Source organism: Pyrus communis, chromosome 14, assembly GCF_041283825.1.
Source record: "Pyrus communis isolate YQ-2024b chromosome 14, ASM4128382v1, whole genome shotgun sequence".
NCBI classification, from domain to species: Eukaryota; Viridiplantae; Streptophyta; class Magnoliopsida; order Rosales; family Rosaceae; genus Pyrus; species Pyrus communis.
The window spans coordinates 12,861,067-12,879,488 of NC_142578.1; the positions used below are offsets into that span (position 1 = coordinate 12,861,067).

Below are 18,422 nucleotides of genomic sequence, written 5' to 3' on the forward strand. Positions count from 1 at the left end.
TAGGACGTGCATTCCATTTGGAAATGTAGAATGTCAAATTATGCCTATGTTCTAGTTTTTTAATTTATAAATGAATTATTAATTAATCAAGGTCAGCACCCAACATTTTGAACCATCTTTATAATTATTCAAGATAAACCTGCTTAATTATAAAATAAATTGATAAATAATCTGAATATGATTTGTGAATAATTTACATACAGTTTTTTTTATTCATACATTTGCTTCAACACAATTGGTTGGCGAATGGTAGCATTTTTGTAATTTTTTCACTCCAGTCACACTTTGCACTGCCCTAGTTATATATTTGTCAAACATAAAGTTTAAATTTACAAATCCTTATGCTATTGGTTTATTTATTAGTCTAACCGTTAAGTTAACTCTTGTTTTTTTGACATAGCACTAAGTGGGTGAAATCAATAGTAAATAGATTAACAGATGTAGTAAGAAAAACTAGCCCGCATAACATCAACATGTACGTGCTTGAAAGATAAAGATATATGTATAACAAATACATGATACAAAAATAGTAGTTAACTTGATTGTTTATCTACGAAAATATCAAGAGTGTAACATTTGTAAGTTACAAAGTTTTTCGTCAAAGTTTTGAAAAGAAGGGGATCAAACATGTAGGGCCACTGAATCCAAATAGCAATAGGAGAAAAATTCCAACATAAACTGGAACTTAGCAATTGAAAGTTACTTAAACCGCAAGTAACTAACGTAACCTGCTCCTAATAAATTCGTAAGTTAATTATGGTAAAATCCTAATCAAATTCAGACCCCGACCCGAATCTCCATTAATTTTAGAAGATTAAGCTCGAAGAAAATGGAAAAACCACCTGAGTGTACCAAATCATGAATTTAGAAGATGAAGCTCGAAGATTAATCTCCACTAATTTGTGATTTATTTGAATGTTTAAAATTAGGTGGGTTTTTGTTTGAAAAATAGAAGCTTCAAGGGCCTTTAGTTAATTAGTTGGTAGTTAACGATTTATCAATCATTAAGCTTTTGAACGATAACAACGTCGTCATGGAATGGTCAAGATCCCGGTCGTCTACAACCTTATCGCCCATGGCGACGTCATCACCACAACCACGACCCGAAAAAGTAAACACAGGTCGCCCAAGAACAAGAGCTTCCGGTTAACCCCCGGAATCTCGATCGCCGCCATTGATTACCAGAAAGACTCCTCTATGGTGCGGGTCCAGGGAAAACGCCACCGTCAACTAGTACGTCCAGACGGGGTTGTTTCATACCTGTAGATCGAGAGGAATAAGGAGTTGGAGATTGTTGCAGATGGAATGAAAAATTGAAGGCTGAAGAACTTTGGTGTTCTAGATTTCTTAGTTCATGTTGTTCATACTTTGCAATTGTTCTTAGTTGTAATAGATGACTAGGACTAAAACATTTGTAATTGAGCAGCTGATGTGTTTGAGTTGTCCATGTGCAACTCACTTGTCTGAGGTGCGAGATAGCAACGGCTATATTTTCTCACACAGTCTTCGGTTGATGTTGTAACTGAATGCAATAGAATTCAACGCATATTCAAATAAACGTTTTGTATTTTGTTTTTTCCCTTCATCTCCAACCTACACTCTGCAACTTGCAGATCAAATTCTCTTTGATTTCTAGTAGCTAACAATCACTCAAATTTGAAATATACGGACTCAAATCACTAACATGGCCTTAGAGCTTGGTTCGATTTGAATCAAGGGGCGTGGATCTAGGATTTTGGTTTTTGGGTTTTCAACGAAGAACTCAATTGAATCACAATAAGAAATGGTTGGATCTGGAGCTTAGCTTTGAGCTCTGATCTTCACTAAAGTCAACTATGACTTCTGATGCATTAGGATGAAGATATTTTTCAAATCCTACAATCTGTGAAAATTTGTAGTAGTCAACCTTCCAGAGGATATTGATGAAGAAGCCTCAGAGAACAAGCAAATCGTAATCCATGATCTCATTGCAAGAGATGCAAGGGCACTGGGATTGTTTCAAGGTGATGTGTCCGATGATATTTTTTCTAAGGTCGCCAATCAAGAAACAGCAAAGGAAGCATAGGATGTCTTGAAGCAGGAGTACAAGGGTGACTCACAGGTCATGACTGTGAAACTTCAAGATATCCGTCGTGATTTTGAATATGCTAGAATGAGAAATGGTGAAGAATTGTCTAATTATGTAACTATGTTGTTTGGATTGATTAATCAATTGAAAATGTATGGTGAAGATCTATCTAACAAGAGAATTGTAGAGAAGGTATTGATTAGTCTTACTCCACAATATGATAACATTGTGTCTGTACTAGAAGGGACTAAGAAGGTTAGTGGAATTAATCCCATTGAGATTGTAGACACACGGAAGGGATCTGAGCTAAGATTAATTAGGCACTCTAAGACCATTTCCAACAATGACTATAACCTAAAATTTCCCTTCCCCCGCCCCCCCCCCCCCCCCCCCCCCCAAAAAAAACTACTCCAACCCATGACCTAAAATTAACCTAAAACCTAAAACTCATTTGAGGGTCAAATACCAGCCCAGATTTAAGCCACAAAAGAAAATGGGCCCCACCAACTGTCTGCCAAACAACAACCCCACGTGGGGTTGTTCCCTCACGTTTCAAAGCAAAAAGTAGTCGTTAGGCTGCTTTTTGTAATTGAATGGTGATGTTAAATGGATCCAACGACTACTTTTTTTATTTTTTAGTTTTATATTTATGTATTTATTGAATCCAACGGCTTAGATCAAATATAATTAAATATAAAGGTAAAAAAAAGATCTAACGGTCCAAATTTAAATCCAACGGCTAGAATAATTTTAAAAAATTATTTAACTTAAAATGGTGAATATCATTATTAAGTTTATGTAGTCTATGAGTTTTCGATTGTATTAAGTTTATGTAGTTTATTAATTGTTTTTTTTATTTTTTAAGTTTATGTGGTTTATTAATTGTCTTTTTTATTTTTTAAGTTTATGTGGTTTATTAAATGTTGTTGGTATTAAGTTTATGTGGTTTATCTTGATTTTCATGTATTGATTTAGTGATTTTTCAAAATTTATCGGAATTTAAATATTTTTAGGTTAAAATGTTCATAAAATTAATTTAGGATAGTCTACATATTTTTTTTTTTAAATGTTAATTTAAAAAAAATAGCCTTAATTCATTCTTTGATAATCTGGGGCTAAAATTTTAAGCCAGAATGGTTGGAGTAGAAAAGCTGTTTCTGGGCTAAAAAACCTAAATTTTCTGGGCTAAATATTTTTAGGTTTTAGGTCACCATTGGAGATGGTCTAAAGATAAGTGAGGTGACTGAGAGAGTCTTTAGGCCATCTCCAACTGAAGGCTGGCCAGATGGCTCGTTTTAGCCATATGGTCCTCCAAGAAATTAATATTTTAATGAACAATGCAGGACCATATTTCTTACCATCTCCAATGGAGGGCCAAAGGGTCATAGGGCTCATTTTAACCCTGTCACAAAAAACCGTCTCTAACCGAGGGCCAAAGGGCCATAGAGCCAAATATAATTTATTATTTAAATTTAAAAACTACAACAACTGAAATTTAAAAACTACAACTTATATTTAAAAACTACAAGTTAAATTTAAAAACTACAACAACTTAAATTTAATATCCATAATCAACATTATCTTCATCATTCGCCATTATAGGAGTATGGTCAGAGGTAAACAACTGCCGTCGGGTTATAATTTCTTTTTTTTAACGATCAAAATAGGCCTTACTCATTGGAGTGTAATTCAAAGTGTTCCTTTCCATATACTTATCATCTCTCTTCTTGTATTTGTTTGGCCAGTTCTTCATGCCTACGGTTCCTTTCTTTCGCGGCAAAAGCATTTTGCTTCGCCATTAATCGCAATGAGGTCGCCACTTCCTGTTGAGCGGCGTAATCATCATTTGCCTTACCCTTTTCCTTCAACCTTCAAGCCTTGTTTCGTCCCATAGCCCTAGGTATGGAACCTTCACTCGAAGACGGATTTTCTATCCTTGTTTGTTGAATGGTATGAGATCCATCTTCATCCATATCTACAGCTGAGGATGCAATAACGAACACCGGCATAGGACCTACTCTATGTTGAGGTGGATCTTCAAATAACACCCACCCTTTACAAATTTCCCAACAACCGTGAAACTGAAAGGGTTTCGAGCTGCCCTCCATATACAATTCATCCGCTTGGCATACCTAAAAAATATAATTAAAAAAAGTAAAGGAAATTAATTTATGAAATTAAATGTAATATAATTACAAAAATTAAAGGAAATTAATTTATGAAATTAAATGTAATATAATTAAATATTTAAAATAAATTGTGAAAACACTTACTTCATCGTAGTAATTGGGTTCATGTCTACTTGTGGCTACTATCAGTGATTGATGCCATTTATTCAAACTTGGTTGAAGATGTTTCTTCAATCTTGAACAACTCTTGTTGTTTCGGGTATTCGGTGGAGTGGTGCCTTCGTAAAACTCTAAGTATTTTTTTTGACACACGAATTCAAACACCTTCACTTGTTTGAGAACTCCCACTCACACTATCTTCCGAAACCCATCTATAAGCCCTACAAAGAGCTTCATCTTCTTTTCAGATCCAAGCCCTACCTTTTATTGCAGATCAAGCCATTTGAAATATTATTGAAGAAATTGAAGGAAATATTATTGGAAGAGGTAAGAAAATATGAGAATTGAAATGGTGTAGGATGGTGAAAAACTTGTGAGGAATGATGTAGGAATGGCTTAGGTATTTATAGGAAAAAATGAGAATTTTTTAGAAATTTTAAAAAAAAAATTTGGCCCAAAAAAAAAAAAAAAAATTCAACAACCAATGGTAACTGACGTCAGCTCGCTGTTGAGGTTTGAATGGGAGCCCAGCCCGGGGCCGGCTGGTTGGCTACTTTGGGCCGGCCGATTGGCCCTTTGGCCCTTTTTTGTCCAGTGGGGCCTACGAGCCCTTTGGCCTAGCCTTCAATTGGAGACGATTTTCAGGCTATTTTTAGCCCTCTAGCCCTCTAGACCCTTCGGTTGGATATGGTCTTAGTAGTCTTGGTGTGCAAGGGAAGAATAGATTACAGACTAGTGGTCATAAATGAAGAAACCTTGGAAGAAATAAGGAGAAAAAAGCATTTGTAGACCAAATGAGAAGACTAATGCAGTTGTGAAAGTTAATGGCTTTAAGGAGAGTTGTAGGACATTTGGCAACTTGCATTTTGGTGAATATTGGTTCAAAGGAAAGACAAAATGTCATAGATGTGACCAATTTGGTCACAATGCTAAGGACTACAAGAGCGAAGCAATGTAACAAGTACCCTATGCCAAGGAAGTTGGAAGAGAAACTGCTATATTTTTTTTTTCTTGCAATTTTGCATCAATTGCTAAGGATGAACATGTTTGGTTCATTGATAGTGGTTGTAGTAACCATATGACCTCACATGAATTATTGCTAATAAATGTGGACAGAAGTGTGACTACAAGGATTAAAATGGAAAATGGAAAATAGACATATTGTGCAAGCTATTGCGAAAGGGACATTGGTAATTGAGACTAAGAATGGTACTTTGATGTGATGCTAGTTCCAAGATTAGATGAGAACTTGTTGAGTGTTGACAAATGACTCAACATGGTTATTTTCTGCTTTTTGAAGATGACAGGGTTGCAATATCTGAAGACATAGAACTTGAGCATCATGTGACTACTGTGATAATGAGTGGAAATAGATGTTTTCCTCTCATTATAAAGGCTATGAGTCCAACAGCATTGAAGGTTACAATTGAATAAGATGTTTGGGAATGGCACAAGATGTTTGATCATTTGAATTTCCAAAGTTTGCAGATTCTAGCAGATGAGGAAATGGTGCATAGCTTAACTGAACTAAGAAAATCAAATGTAGTTTGTGAAGGATGTGTAGCAGGAAAGCAGCATAGAGAAGCATTTAGTAGAGAAGTGACAGAGGTGAACAGTACACTTTATTGGAGTTTCAAAACTTTTGTGAGGATTTGGGACTTGAAAGACAACACTGTGGCTTATTCTCCTCAACAAATGGTGATGCAAAGAGGAAGAATAGGACCATAGTTGAAAATGGCTAAGAATATGCGACACGACAAAATACGGGGGTTGTGGCAACACTTCGAGTTGATAATACGGGCAATGGCAACATTTCTGTGAGGTTTTGCATGAGAATGTGGTGAAGAACTTGATCCGGGACACCAAGATGGTGATGGAGATCAGCGCTTGTAAGGATTTTTCGGACATGGTAACGAGTAACTCGGATAGAGTGTGTTACGGTGCCAAACGTGGAATCACGCAGAGTTGATGGCCATTGAGACACTGTTGATCACAGATGAGGTGTTTGTGAGCGAGGAGGTTGCGACAAGGCATAAGCATGGAGGGCTGGTGAAGTCGGTGAAAGAGGCGGGAGGGTAGGCATTCATGTTTTTTGCAAAGCCTGTGTCTAGTATGGTGCTGGCTGAGACTGGCATTGCGGCAATATTAAGGTTTCCAATGCCAAACCTAGACGACAAGGTTTTGTAACATACGAGCTTTCATTGATATCGAGTTTCTTTATTTCTTCATTTCGATATGTAGAGATCAATCGAAAATTTCTGCGTTTCATTGACGACGAAACTCCACTAGAAACGTATCAAACAAATTGGGTCAAGCACCAAACTCGCCAAATGATTTATCACAATCACTTCATACAAACATGGCACAAACTAACAAGAATGAGAGAATATTTTGCAATGAAATAATAGTGAATTTACAGACTATAAAACGAACCCATCAAGCATCTCCGGAGGTCCAGAAAGAAAATCAAATAAATAACAAAATTCTTCGTAAGATATGCTCTCCGCTACAACGCTTTCACCTCTTTCCCTTTCCCAAAACTGGTGGTTCTAATTCCTGCGTAGGCCCATTACATTACAGTAAGCCAGCTGCTTTCAGAGCGCCTTCGAAAGCTTCTTCGGTGTTTTCAACCTGTAAATGAAGGGGCAAGAAAATCAATAAGATAATGCGAAAATTATCACATTTATATAGTTTATGGTTTATCTCCAATAATGTATTGAGACCACAACGTCAAAGTTCTGTACAGAAAGAACAGACTAGAAAGGTTTCAACTTTTTTGTCAAAATATCGAGAGCCAGGACTCAGTTTTCCATGAGCTTTTCAATGTTAAAGTAGGATGAGGTGCTTGCATCTTCAAATCAAAAACTAAAGTATGATGAGGCGCAAGATTGTTACCTCTGTTACTGGAGAGTTAAAATACTGCTCAATCTTTGACATGGTCAATTCATCCCAATCACCGCAAATCAAGTTAAACACAGCCCCTGCACAATAACTTATACACACCCTTAGACAACCTTTTCATTTCAGCTCCAAATCGACATAGCACTGTAATATCTGTATACTAGCTCAATTAATATATGGTAATAGCTATGGTTTTTTCCTTCTCTTCATTGAAGCATGATGAAGCGAACGGGATGGACTGGATAGGGGTAGCTCTTCTAAAGAAATTCCGGGGACCACTAGTGTTTTGTAGAAGTGTTGCATAAAGCTTTCTAAAGCCAGTAAAGTAATGTAAGGCATAGGATTGAAACTAATGCTTCAGAACATGACCTGTACCGGTATTGTAACTCTACACAGCCAAATCTGGCCCAAGTAGCACATAAACCAAACCGATCCATAAAATAGCTATTATGAATCTACTTAAATGTGCGGATGTACAGCATACATGATCCCAGCACATTTCAAGGGAAAATGTACTTGAAAAAAATCTGGCCCAAGTAGCACATAAACCAAACTGACAACTATATTAGTACATGGAAAGAGCCAAAATATATATGGGGAAAAATCACACCAAAAGAAAGATTTCAGAATGAGAACTTACCCTTGCGACCAAAACGTCCCGCCCTTCCAATTCTATGCAAGTACACCTCATAATCAGGTTCGGGAGGATCACGTGTCCTTGGGCCCTCTCTATATTTGATTGGAAGGTCATAATTGACAACACAATTAATCTACAAAAAACGCATCAAGTTAGCATGTAACTCTTGTAAGGCATGTAAAGGGGGGAAAAGAATAGAGGGAAAGTGAGGGCACCTGCTGTTGATCAAATCCTCGAGCGAGTAGGTCAGTTGATATAAGAACTTGGGTTAAACCATCTTTGAACTCCTTGACTATTTTGTCTCTATCTTCAGCATTGAGGGCACCTTGAATAGTAGTAACTGCATAACCATCTTGTACAAGTTGCTGATGTAACATTCTTGCACTATTTTTTGTCCGTACAAATATAATTCTCTGCCCCAATTTCTCTCCCAGTTCAAATATTTTACTTTTGATGACGTCAATCTTTGCCAATTCATCAGGACAGTACACCTTGTACTGCTTTACAGCCTCCAAAGATAGCTCTTCTTTCTTTACAAAGAGTTGGTTACCACCACCTTTGATCACTTTTGAAACAAAGTTCGTGACTTTTTCATTAAATGTAGCAGAAAACAAAAGCACCTGAAGCAAATGTTACATAAGAAGGCAGTCAATCCCACTCCATACAAATAATTATATTTTAAGGTAATATTCTACAAAGTACAGACATAAACCAATAATTTAATCACCCAAACATTCAAACAGTGGTAAATTCAGCCACTACAACCATTCTTTTGTTTCTAATACCACTAACGTTTATCATCAATACTAAAGAGATCCAACCACAACATTAACAGTCCAGAAGTAGTTGAATAAAAAGAGAACTAGTTCCAAAACTTGTTTCATAACCTCGAAAAAAAAAAAAAAAAAAAACGTTAACGAAATCATGGAAGGAAACACATACAGAAACAATGACATACGTTAAATCTCGGTGCAATACAAATTTAAACATTATTCAACGTACCTGGCAGTGAGAGCTATATCTCTTTATGTCATTCATTATCCTCAAAGAGTCATCCTTAAAGCCATCCTGCAGAAAAACATTTTGCAAACAAGATCAACAATGCATGCTAAAAAAGAATAAATCTTTGCACATCCCAAGACAACATAATGCCCTAGATTGTACAACAGCACTTAATGCTCGAAGAGAAACACAGTGAGGGATGCTCAGAGGACTCATGCTCAACCAATTTTGACTCTTAAAATCCCACTCTGTTCATATCACATCAGCCAATCAAAAAACGACCTTTGGTCTATATCATCCCTGAGGCTCATTTTGTTTCTTATCAAATAATTATGTTGACATTCTTTCAACATTTAATCCCATACAATGAACAACAACAACAGCAAAGAATCCAAGGTGAGAACTTTTAAAATTCCTCATATATGCAAGCACACAATTACCTCAGCAAGCATGTGATCAGCCTCGTCGAAAACAAGAATCTTGACACGGCTCACACCGATTTTTTTCGTCGACATTAATCTCTTAATCGTACCAGGAGTTCCAATCACAATTTGTGCCGATACTGGTGGCCTGGATTGCGCCGAGGTAGAACTTGTCCTATCTGTTGGGATAGCACACTCTGCAGTTATCCCTGTATACTTCCCCATCTTCTGAAGAACCTCGAGATTCTGCCGCATTCAATTAACAACATCAAATCTCATGCTCTCAAAAAGCTTAGTTTTATTAAATTTCTACACACACGGACACGGACGCACACAAAAAACGACATCTTCAAAGTAAACTTTCATATGATTTACCCAATATTTTGCATTCAAATTAAAAAAAAAAACAAAAAACGAAAACAAAATGGAGCAAGAATCAAAGCAAAGAACGAAACTTGACCTGAATGGCCAACTCTCTGGTGGGGCAAATGCAGAGCGCCTGAGGAGCTTTGATATTGGGATCGATACGGCTGAGCATCCCAAGCACGAAACAAGTGGTTTTGCCCGAACCATTATGCGCCTGAGCAATAAGATCTTTGTAGGGCGGGGTCAAAATCATTGGCAAAGTGATTGCCTGGATTTTGCTCGGCTTTTTGAATTGCATCTCAACATACAAGCCCTTCAGTACGTCCGGCGACAGATTCAGATCCTCGAAACTACTCGCCGACGTGTACGGCGTGTCACCGGCCATAACCTAAGTCAAATTCAATCCCCAATTATGAATAAAATCAACAAATAATCTTAGCCCTACTAAATTTGCGTCAAAAACCCTAATTGACACTAAGAATTGAAGATTTCAAAAATATATATATATATATATATATATATATATACAGAGAGAGAGAAAGGGAGATCGTACGGCACTGATATTGGAGTCTTCGGGGTCGTCGAGGAACTTGTTCTCGGTAATCTTCAATTCGGCAAGGTTTACCTCCGGTTCCGAAGTAGACAGCGCCGGAGCGTCGTCTTTCTTCTCGGGCTCCTCCGGAGGGTCGTCCTCTTCGTCGGCCCATCGTTTTGTCTCCGGCTTCCCAGGCTTCTCCGCCGGCCGAGGAGCGGTGGTAGAAGCCTCGGGAGAGGACTTGTTTCCTGATGGCGCCGCGGGTTCTACGGTCGATGTGACAGCGGCGGGGGCGGCGGTCTCAGCCATTTCGTGAGATTAAAGAGAGATCTTATGGATCGGTCGAGTCGAGAGAGAGAGAAAGTTGGAGGCATGTGTTCCACTCCGCGAGGTTTATACAGGTGTCGGGTTTAATCGGGGGACTAGCTTAAGCTTAGCTTAGCTTAACAGTGACGCACTGAGTGGACTAGCTTAATAGTAACGCGGTATAATTTCTACAAAATTAATTTCTTATAGTAAATTCTGTAACCAAAAAAAATTAAAATAAAGATTTAATTTAAATTTATTTTTCTGAAGTTTCATAATTTTCAACTTACATAAGTTTTTTCATCTTAGAGTCATACCTCATTCCACCAGGGCCGGTCTAAACATTTTGGAGGCCTTGGGCAAAAGTAAAAATGGGGCCCACAAACCTACAATACACATAAAAAAAAAAAAAAATTATGTTTTTCATGTGATTTTTTTCTAAGGTATTTGAATTTTCAATAATTTGAATAAGTATTTTTCTTTGTAGGATAATAAGTTTGTCATATACAAAAAAACAAAGTTACATTGTAAAAGTGATCATAAAGAAAAGAAGATTGTCATATGGTAAAAATACTAGTCTATCAAGCAATATTTGACGTCTAAAGTGTCTAAGCACGAGACTTTAACAATGCAATTTTCTGAGCAAAAACCTTGTAGATTTGGTAGAAGTGAAAGTTCAAATATTTGCAACTGCGTGAAAGTGAGCTCATTTTCTGAATAATCTTTGTGCTTGCCAAATTAAATTGGTAAAGACATACATACATTATTTTGTTGAAAGTTAAATTTGAATTGGAATGGATATAAAAAATATGCGCCTCTAGTTAACCTTCTGAATGAATTAACCAAATTTTAGTAATTATAATCAAAGGTAAAAGAAATTAACAATCAAACGAAAATTAGTAAAAAATAAAAAGAAAATGGTATAAGACTGATTCGAACCAGGGACCTCATAATTACCAAAACACAGCAGCACCAGCACCTCTAGTTAACCCTCTTGTACAACTAACCAAGTTTTGACATAAGTATATAAAAGAAATTCACAATCAAACAAAAATAAGTAAAAAAAGAAAGAAAAAGGCACTGATAACAGTTCGAACTAGGGATGGGCAAAATACTCATGGGTCTTGGTAACCGCAGTTACCCGCCCATTTAAAGTTCACATTACCGTTATAGGTAACCGTTTAAACGAACAAACGGTTATGGGTATAACTGTTTATCCGTGAAATTTAAATGGGCAGTTATGGGTATTATCTATGGTTATAACGAGGTATCCATCGGTTATGGGTATTACCCGCGGTTATAACGGGCATCCATTTACCCATTTAATTTAATATATGTAAAATTTTGGAGCTTTGAATTTTCCGCGGTTATAACGATTATAACGGGTATCCATTTACAAAATAATCGGTGCGCACATGATTATTGTGTTTTTGGACTAATGAAATGAATTGGTTTAAATCATGTTTCAATTGCCATTGATGCTATTAGGAACAGAGAATGAAATGGTTATTGTGTGTTTACGAATCATGTTTCAACTTCTGAAAATGCTTATAAGGGAGTACTAACCAATCTTCCAAAGTTTGGAGGTGGCGGTTATAGCAGTTATCCATCGAAATATTTGGAGCTTTGAATCATCTAGTATTCAAGATAATAACTACTTTCTATTTTTAGAAGCTCTACTTTGTAATCATATGGATTATAATTAAAGACTTGCTTGGGTGTAGCAAAAAAATATCGTTCGTAAACTATTATTTCAATTATTGGAATTGTATGGGGACTTAAATGATTAAAATAGGGAAATGCATGCTCAAATATACCTATAACGGTGTTTAATTGTCAGAAAAAGAAAATTATGACAAATTTTTCTTTTGTGATTTTTAAGTTGTTAAAAAAAAGAAAAAAAAAACATGTAGACGGATGAAAAAAAGGGGTAAATGGGTAAAAAAAAGAAAAAGATAAACAAGTTCAAAAACGGGTAAATGGTTATGGTTAAATGGGTAAACGGTTATGGTTGAATGGGTACACGGTTATGGGTATGGTTAACCGTTTATAAATGGTTATGGATATGGGTATAACCATTTATGCAATTACCTAATAGGTAAACGGCTATACGGGTATAAACATAAACGGTTATGGGTAAATAACCGCAGTTACCCGCTCGTCATAACTGTTGCCCATCCCTAGTTCGAACATGGGCCCTCATTGTTATTGAGGAACAACGGAACCAACACCTCTAGCTGACCTACTTGATGAATTAACCAATTTTTTTTTTTAATTTAGACGCTTACAGAAACATATATGAATACACTACCCTAATAATTTTGATGCCCCAATTTTTTGAGGCCGTGGACGGTCGCCCTGCTGGCACTAGGCCAAGGCCGACCCTGCATGCCACACCTCAATTTGACATACGTCCAATATCGACGCGCGACGGTAGACTTTAGGGAGATGCCAGGAAATACAACCAAGAAGTAGAACTAAAATTAACAATATTCACAACATCTATACAAGGAAAAGTATAGTAGGGCTAGGCACAGGTCGGGCCCAAAATGAGAGGGATCGAACTAGACCGGTTTAAAAATAAAACGGGGCGGGGCAGATCGGGTAATAGAAGAAATTTGAAAACAGGATCCGGACCTAACACGGCCCGTTTGAAACGGGCCGGTTCCTACGGGTCCATGGGTCTATTTTGGTTTTTTTTTTCTTTCAGAATAGAAACGATCTGACTGAGCTTCAAAATTAGATGGGTTTCATATCCATAACCTGATCTCTCATAAAAAAATAATCTAACAATCATGATGATTAAAGAAAATAATAGATCTAGAGAGAAGTGTTCGGGGTTAATTTAGGTGGAGATGTAATGTAGTACAATAAATTTAGTATTGATTTGTGTACTATGGTATTGATCAAAATTTGAATAAACCCATAAAGCATTTGGCATAAAACAATTCACAAAAAAACCCAAAAAGTGTTACTTTGGACCAATCAACCGTGGAGATGTCCCATAGAAAGTATTTTGCATAAAACCCAGAAAGAGTTTTGCATCTACAAAATCCCATAGAGAAGCAATTCCCACCCAGGCAGAAAAGCAAACCTAAATTCCAGTCGAGTTGAAAGGCGTTAAGGGAAGGAGTTGACGACGAACCACCAACAAGCAATTCCCACTCACAACGACAACGAACAGTGGATGGTGTGTGAATTATGGAGGGAGAGATCGAGAAATTGAGAGAGACCTGTGTGAATTGTGAATTGTGATATGTGTGGAAAATGGGCATGGACGGTGGAGATTTACTTAATAAAAAGTTGGAGTGTTGATACGGTATAGGCTTAGGACCCGTGTCCTCAAATATTTGGACCCACCCCGCCCTACCCCATTTCGTGTATGAAATATATGGACCCGCCCCTAACTCGCCTCGACCCACGGGTCCAGGACCCGTTTGCCTACCCCTAAAGTATAAGGGTAACCTAACACTTTAAGCTTTCTGACCTCTAAATGCTACCCTGAAACTCCTCGTATCAACTAAAACCTGCACAATTGCCCCTTACACCGTGGGAATGGTGCACCAGGCAAACAACATTCAGATAAGCCGCAAAACTCATGTGAGTGACAATAATTCGACGTATGTGATAATATTAAGAATAATCCATCGTTCACAGCTTATAAACATCATTCGTAAAATCATATTCAAATCACGTAAATCCCGAAGAAGTCACATAGTCATCCATCGGCCTTTTTAAAATAAACCACTAATGTTCACAACCCATAACTTATACAATACACCGAAATGCAGGGTTAGAGAGACACAGTTTGGCCGAAGCCTACAATTTCAAGTATCACAAATCAATGAAGTCAATGAATGCGATTTCGAACCACTCAACAAAATCCAATAACATCGGGTGTCAGACCATTCAACAGGACCAAAATACAAAACAGGATTCCGGACCACTCAACAAAATCGCAGAGTGGAAGGGATTCTGGACCACTCAACGAAATCTGAGTGGATACGATTCTGGACCACTCAACGGAATCGTGAAATACAAGGGATTTTGAACAACTCAACAAAATCCAAAACAGAATACGATTCTGGAACACTCAACGAAATCCAGACGGAGTAGGGAACTGGACCATTCAACGGAACTCCAACAGAACCCAGCTCCGGACCACTTAACGGAACCGAGCAGAAGTCTAAGAAACATAGCTGACAATTGCTCAAAGAAACCAAATAACGCACAATTTACTCAATTGATAAAGGCTTGATGATTGAAACAAAGCACAAGCACTAAATTTAGAACGGACCAACAAAGCGAGAAATGAAACAATATCGAAGCAACAAATTCTCATGACAATGGGTTGACAGTCCACTATTAGCCCTCACATTTCACAATTATTTTCAATACACAAGTCAAAACACATTTAATAAGAATATATCGATGGCTAAATATCCATCGCCTAGAAAAAATCACAAGTCTTGTTTCAGGATTCCATGGATAAAACACATAATTCACGTTGCACACATCCTTTAGGACAATTTAGAAGGATTCGGAACGCATTGACCAAAAGTCAACCCTAGGTCAACAGTCAACGATGGGGTCCACAACCCTATGTAACTTGATCCGGAAGATCCGTATATCGAATTTCCAATCTGTCATTTCCAAAGGTCCTCATTATGCTTCTAGAACAACATATTAAAATTTGGTCACGATCCAACGGTCAGATATTTGCCCATGACAATTTCAAGTGGCACTCAACAAGTCAGTCAACTATGAAACTATGTTAAAACATTTGAATTTCACTAAACAAATGTCAAAGATAGATTCGGGACATCGAAAAACTTTAAGAGAGGTCCCGAGCTGAATCTCAAAAAAGCAATGGCACTCAACAGATATTTGCCTATGACAATTTCAAGTGGCACTCAACAAGTCAGTCAACTATGAAACTATATTAAAACATTTGAATTTCACTAAACAAATGTCAAAGATAGATTCGGGACATTGAAAAACTTTAAGAGAGGTCCTGAGCTGAATCTCGAAAAAGTCAATGGTCAAGTCGACAAAATATCCCCCTAAGGCCAATAGAATATTTCATGTAATATTCCAATTTGGGTTATGCAATTGGGTCCGGTCAAATGGGTAGCAGGTCAGTCGACCTGGATTCAGCATAGTTGGCTAGAAACTGGGTATTTTTTTAAATGCTCATATCTTCTTCGATTCTCAACCAAATTCGACCCATAATATACCAAAACGAAGCTAGAGAATAGTAGAACATATTTATACTGTTTGGAAGCCAAATAGTGACCAAAGGTGGCTGGAAAATGGCTTGAAAGGCGACTTGTCGCTGAAAACTAGGGAAGTTCACCGGGAAACTAGATAAACTTTGAACGTCCATAACTTTGTCATTTTTAACCGAATTTAATGATCTTTATATGGAAATGAACCTAGGAAGGAGGAGAATACATTTCTACCTATTTGGAGTGACAAATGTGACCAAAGATGTCCTGAAATTGACAAGAAAGTCACAACTCCAAAACGTATTCTGGGAATTGTGTTTATGCACGGATTTTCAGGGAATAAATGTCATAATCAAGTTCTTAGGGACTATAGAGAAGTGTGGGTAGTGGTTTGGTTGACCAAATCGACACAAACTTGGGAGGTGGAGGTGGAGGTGGAGGTGGTGTGGTGTTCACGTGTAGAAAAGAGAGCTCGAAGTGAGGTGGGAGAAAAAAGTCCCAGGAAAGAAAATGAGAGGGAAATAGTTCCAAAAGATTAGGGACTCCTCACTGGGTCCCACGTGGCATACTACCATTGGCCCGAAAAGCAACATGTGTTGCAAATGTCAAATTACCAAAATACCCTCAATGTTCAAAGGTTCGTAAAATCTTTGTATAACTCCAAATTACATTACGTTTGCACCTGTGCGTTCGTATCAGCCATCACTATCCAAATATGTCAAGACACGTGAAAAAATATGATAGGATTAAATACAACCTTGTAGAATCTCGTTTAGTCCATTAGAGCAACTCCAGCCCAGCACCAATTGACTGGCACCAAGTGAAGAAAACAGCCCGGCATGCAGGGAATGAGCTCCAGCCCGCAAAATTGACTGGCACCCAGCCCGTGCCAGTCAACAGCCCAGCCCAAAATGGACAGACCCAGAGGCCGGTCTGTTTCTTGGCGCGTGCACAACACGCGGTGGAGATGGCGAGTAGCCGACAGCGTCTGCAGGCAGTGGGGCCCGCGGTGCAGGGCAAGTGGACTGAGTCTGTGAAAGGGCTACGTGGCCCTCCTCAGAGCCGTTGGATTTCCAACGGCTAGTTTTTGTAGGCCGTTGGATTTCCAACGGTAAAAAAAATTTAAATTTCACTTTTAAATTGGACCGTCCGATCACAGATCAACGGTCCACGTTTTTTTCACCAAAAATTTAAAAAAAAAGGCCCAACGGTCAGAAATTTGACCGTTGGCCACGTGGCGGTGTGTTGGCTGTTGGATTTGATTATTTTTCAAATCCAACGGTCCAGATTAATTACAACATTAAAATTTATTAAAAATTAATTAAAAAATGTCAAAATTTTTTTAAAAAATACAGAAAAATTTTAAAAAATTAATTTTTTTTTTCTATAAATACCTAACCCTCATCTTCCACCTTACACCACATTTCAATATTTTCTACACTTTCTACACTTTCTACATTTGAATATTTTGTACACTTTGAGAGAAAAAAATGAGTTCGTGGAAGCTCAGTGAAGATGTTACGTTGTGTGAATGTTGGGTTCGCACTACTCATGACCCGATTACGGGTAATGAGATGGATAAGCGAGAAATGTGGAGTAAAATTACGAAATCGTTCAACGATGTACATGGAAAAGATGTACATGGAAAAGATGCCAGATCTAGTCAAGGTCTTCAAGGTCGTTCGAAAAAACTCAACGCATCCTTTACTTGTTGGAAAAACGCCCTCTCTCATGCTTCTGGTAATCTGCGTAGTGGGACAAGTTTAGCGGATGAGGTAACAATATTTTTATTTATTTATATGCATTCCACCCACATCAATATTTTAATTTATGTAATTTTTATGTAATATGCATTCCACGCCCATCAATATTTTATGTAATTTCTATGTAATTTCTTATGTAATTTATATGCATTCCACGTCCATCAATATTTTAATTTATTTATTTGTGTTACACCCGTATTTTTTAATACTATCTTATCCCACATTTTTATAGACACTACAAGCACAAGCATTCTACAATGCAAAGAACCATAACAAATCATTCAACAAATGGGAATGTTGGCAAATTGTCAAAGATTGCCCTAAATACAAAATTGTGGCAACCGGTCCAGAAGTTGTCATGCACGGTATGGGTCTACACAGTTCGCCAGAAGCAGACACAGCCGAACAAGAAGCCAACACATTTGAAGACACGGAAGGGACGCCTGAACAAGTGCCAGAGACCCAACCGACTCGTCAGTCCCTCAGGCCTCAAGGTAAAAAGGCATCAAAGAAAAAAGGTAGTTCTTCCAAAAATGACTACACTAAATATATGGAGGAACTTACTCGTCAAGGTGAACTGAACATGGCATGGGAAAAGGCTAGAGATGAGGAAAAAGCTAGAGATATGGCAGCAATTATTGCAGCTACTGAGGCTCGTGATGCGGCGGCTGAGAGACAAAGATAAATAGTTAATCGAGAGAACGAGATGATTAGAGAAGCACTTCATCAAGAGAATGAGATGCTTAGAGAAGAAATGATGGCTCAAACAGATCGTGACACTATGAACAAGTCTCTAGTAGGACTGTCTCCGAATTCAAAATATTTTTGGACTTCAGAAAAAAGAGATGTCGTGCGAAGGAGGCGTGCAAGAGATGCCGAAACAAGTCAAGGGGGTTCCAGCTACAG

The 18,422-nt window shown here is 37.7% G+C and overlaps 2 protein-coding genes across 3 annotated transcripts; one reads left to right on the forward strand and one right to left on the reverse strand.

The window, feature by feature from the left end:
* Positions 1-6,666: 6,666 nt before the first annotated feature.
* On the reverse strand, positions 6,667-10,660 carry LOC137712776 (DEAD-box ATP-dependent RNA helicase 38). Of its 2 annotated transcripts, none has more exons than XR_015955764.1 (8): positions 10,238-10,619; positions 9,779-10,072; positions 9,337-9,564; positions 8,897-8,962; positions 8,110-8,514; positions 7,898-8,027; positions 7,252-7,348; positions 6,667-6,987 (listed from the first exon to the last, which is right to left on the reverse strand). XR_015955764.1 is itself a non-coding variant. In XM_068451936.2 (8 exons), the coding sequence occupies exons 1-8, from the start codon at positions 10,526-10,528 to the stop codon at positions 6,931-6,933; spliced, it is 1,557 nt and encodes a 518-aa protein (XP_068308037.2). In that variant the 5' UTR covers positions 10,529-10,660; the 3' UTR covers positions 6,667-6,930. The 2 variants fall into 2 exon arrangements, 1 of the variants encoding a protein (XP_068308037.2); XM_068451936.2 differs by having other exon boundaries at positions 7,252-7,337; positions 10,238-10,660.
* Positions 10,661-17,064: 6,404 nt separating this feature from the next.
* LOC148691256 (uncharacterized) lies at positions 17,065-18,201 on the forward strand. Its single transcript, XM_088683966.1, has 2 exons — positions 17,065-17,528; positions 17,749-18,201. Exons 1-2 carry the CDS (start codon positions 17,244-17,246, stop codon positions 18,199-18,201), a joined length of 738 nt encoding a protein of 245 aa, XP_088540092.1. The 5' UTR covers positions 17,065-17,243.
* The last annotated feature ends 221 nt before the right edge of the window (positions 18,202-18,422 follow it).

Excerpts from the sequence above, each read along its gene's own strand:
- LOC137712776 (XM_068451936.2), bottom strand. The coding sequence starts at position 10,528 with ATGGCTGAGACCGCCGCCCCCGCCGCTGTCACATCGACCGTAGAACCC. Across the intron at positions 10,073-10,237 it reads AAGACTCCAATATCAGTGCC|GTTATGGCCGGTGACACGCC; the intron begins GTACGATCTCCC and ends AATTTGACTTAG. Across the intron at positions 9,565-9,778 it reads CCAGAGAGTTGGCCATTCAG|AATCTCGAGGTTCTTCAGAA; the intron begins GTCAAGTTTCGT and ends TGAATGCGGCAG.
- LOC148691256 (XM_088683966.1), top strand. The coding sequence starts at position 17,244 with ATGAGTTCGTGGAAGCTCAGTGAAGATGTTACGTTGTGTGAATGTTGG. Across the intron at positions 17,529-17,748 it reads GGACAAGTTTAGCGGATGAG|ACACTACAAGCACAAGCATT; the intron begins GTAACAATATTT and ends ACATTTTTATAG.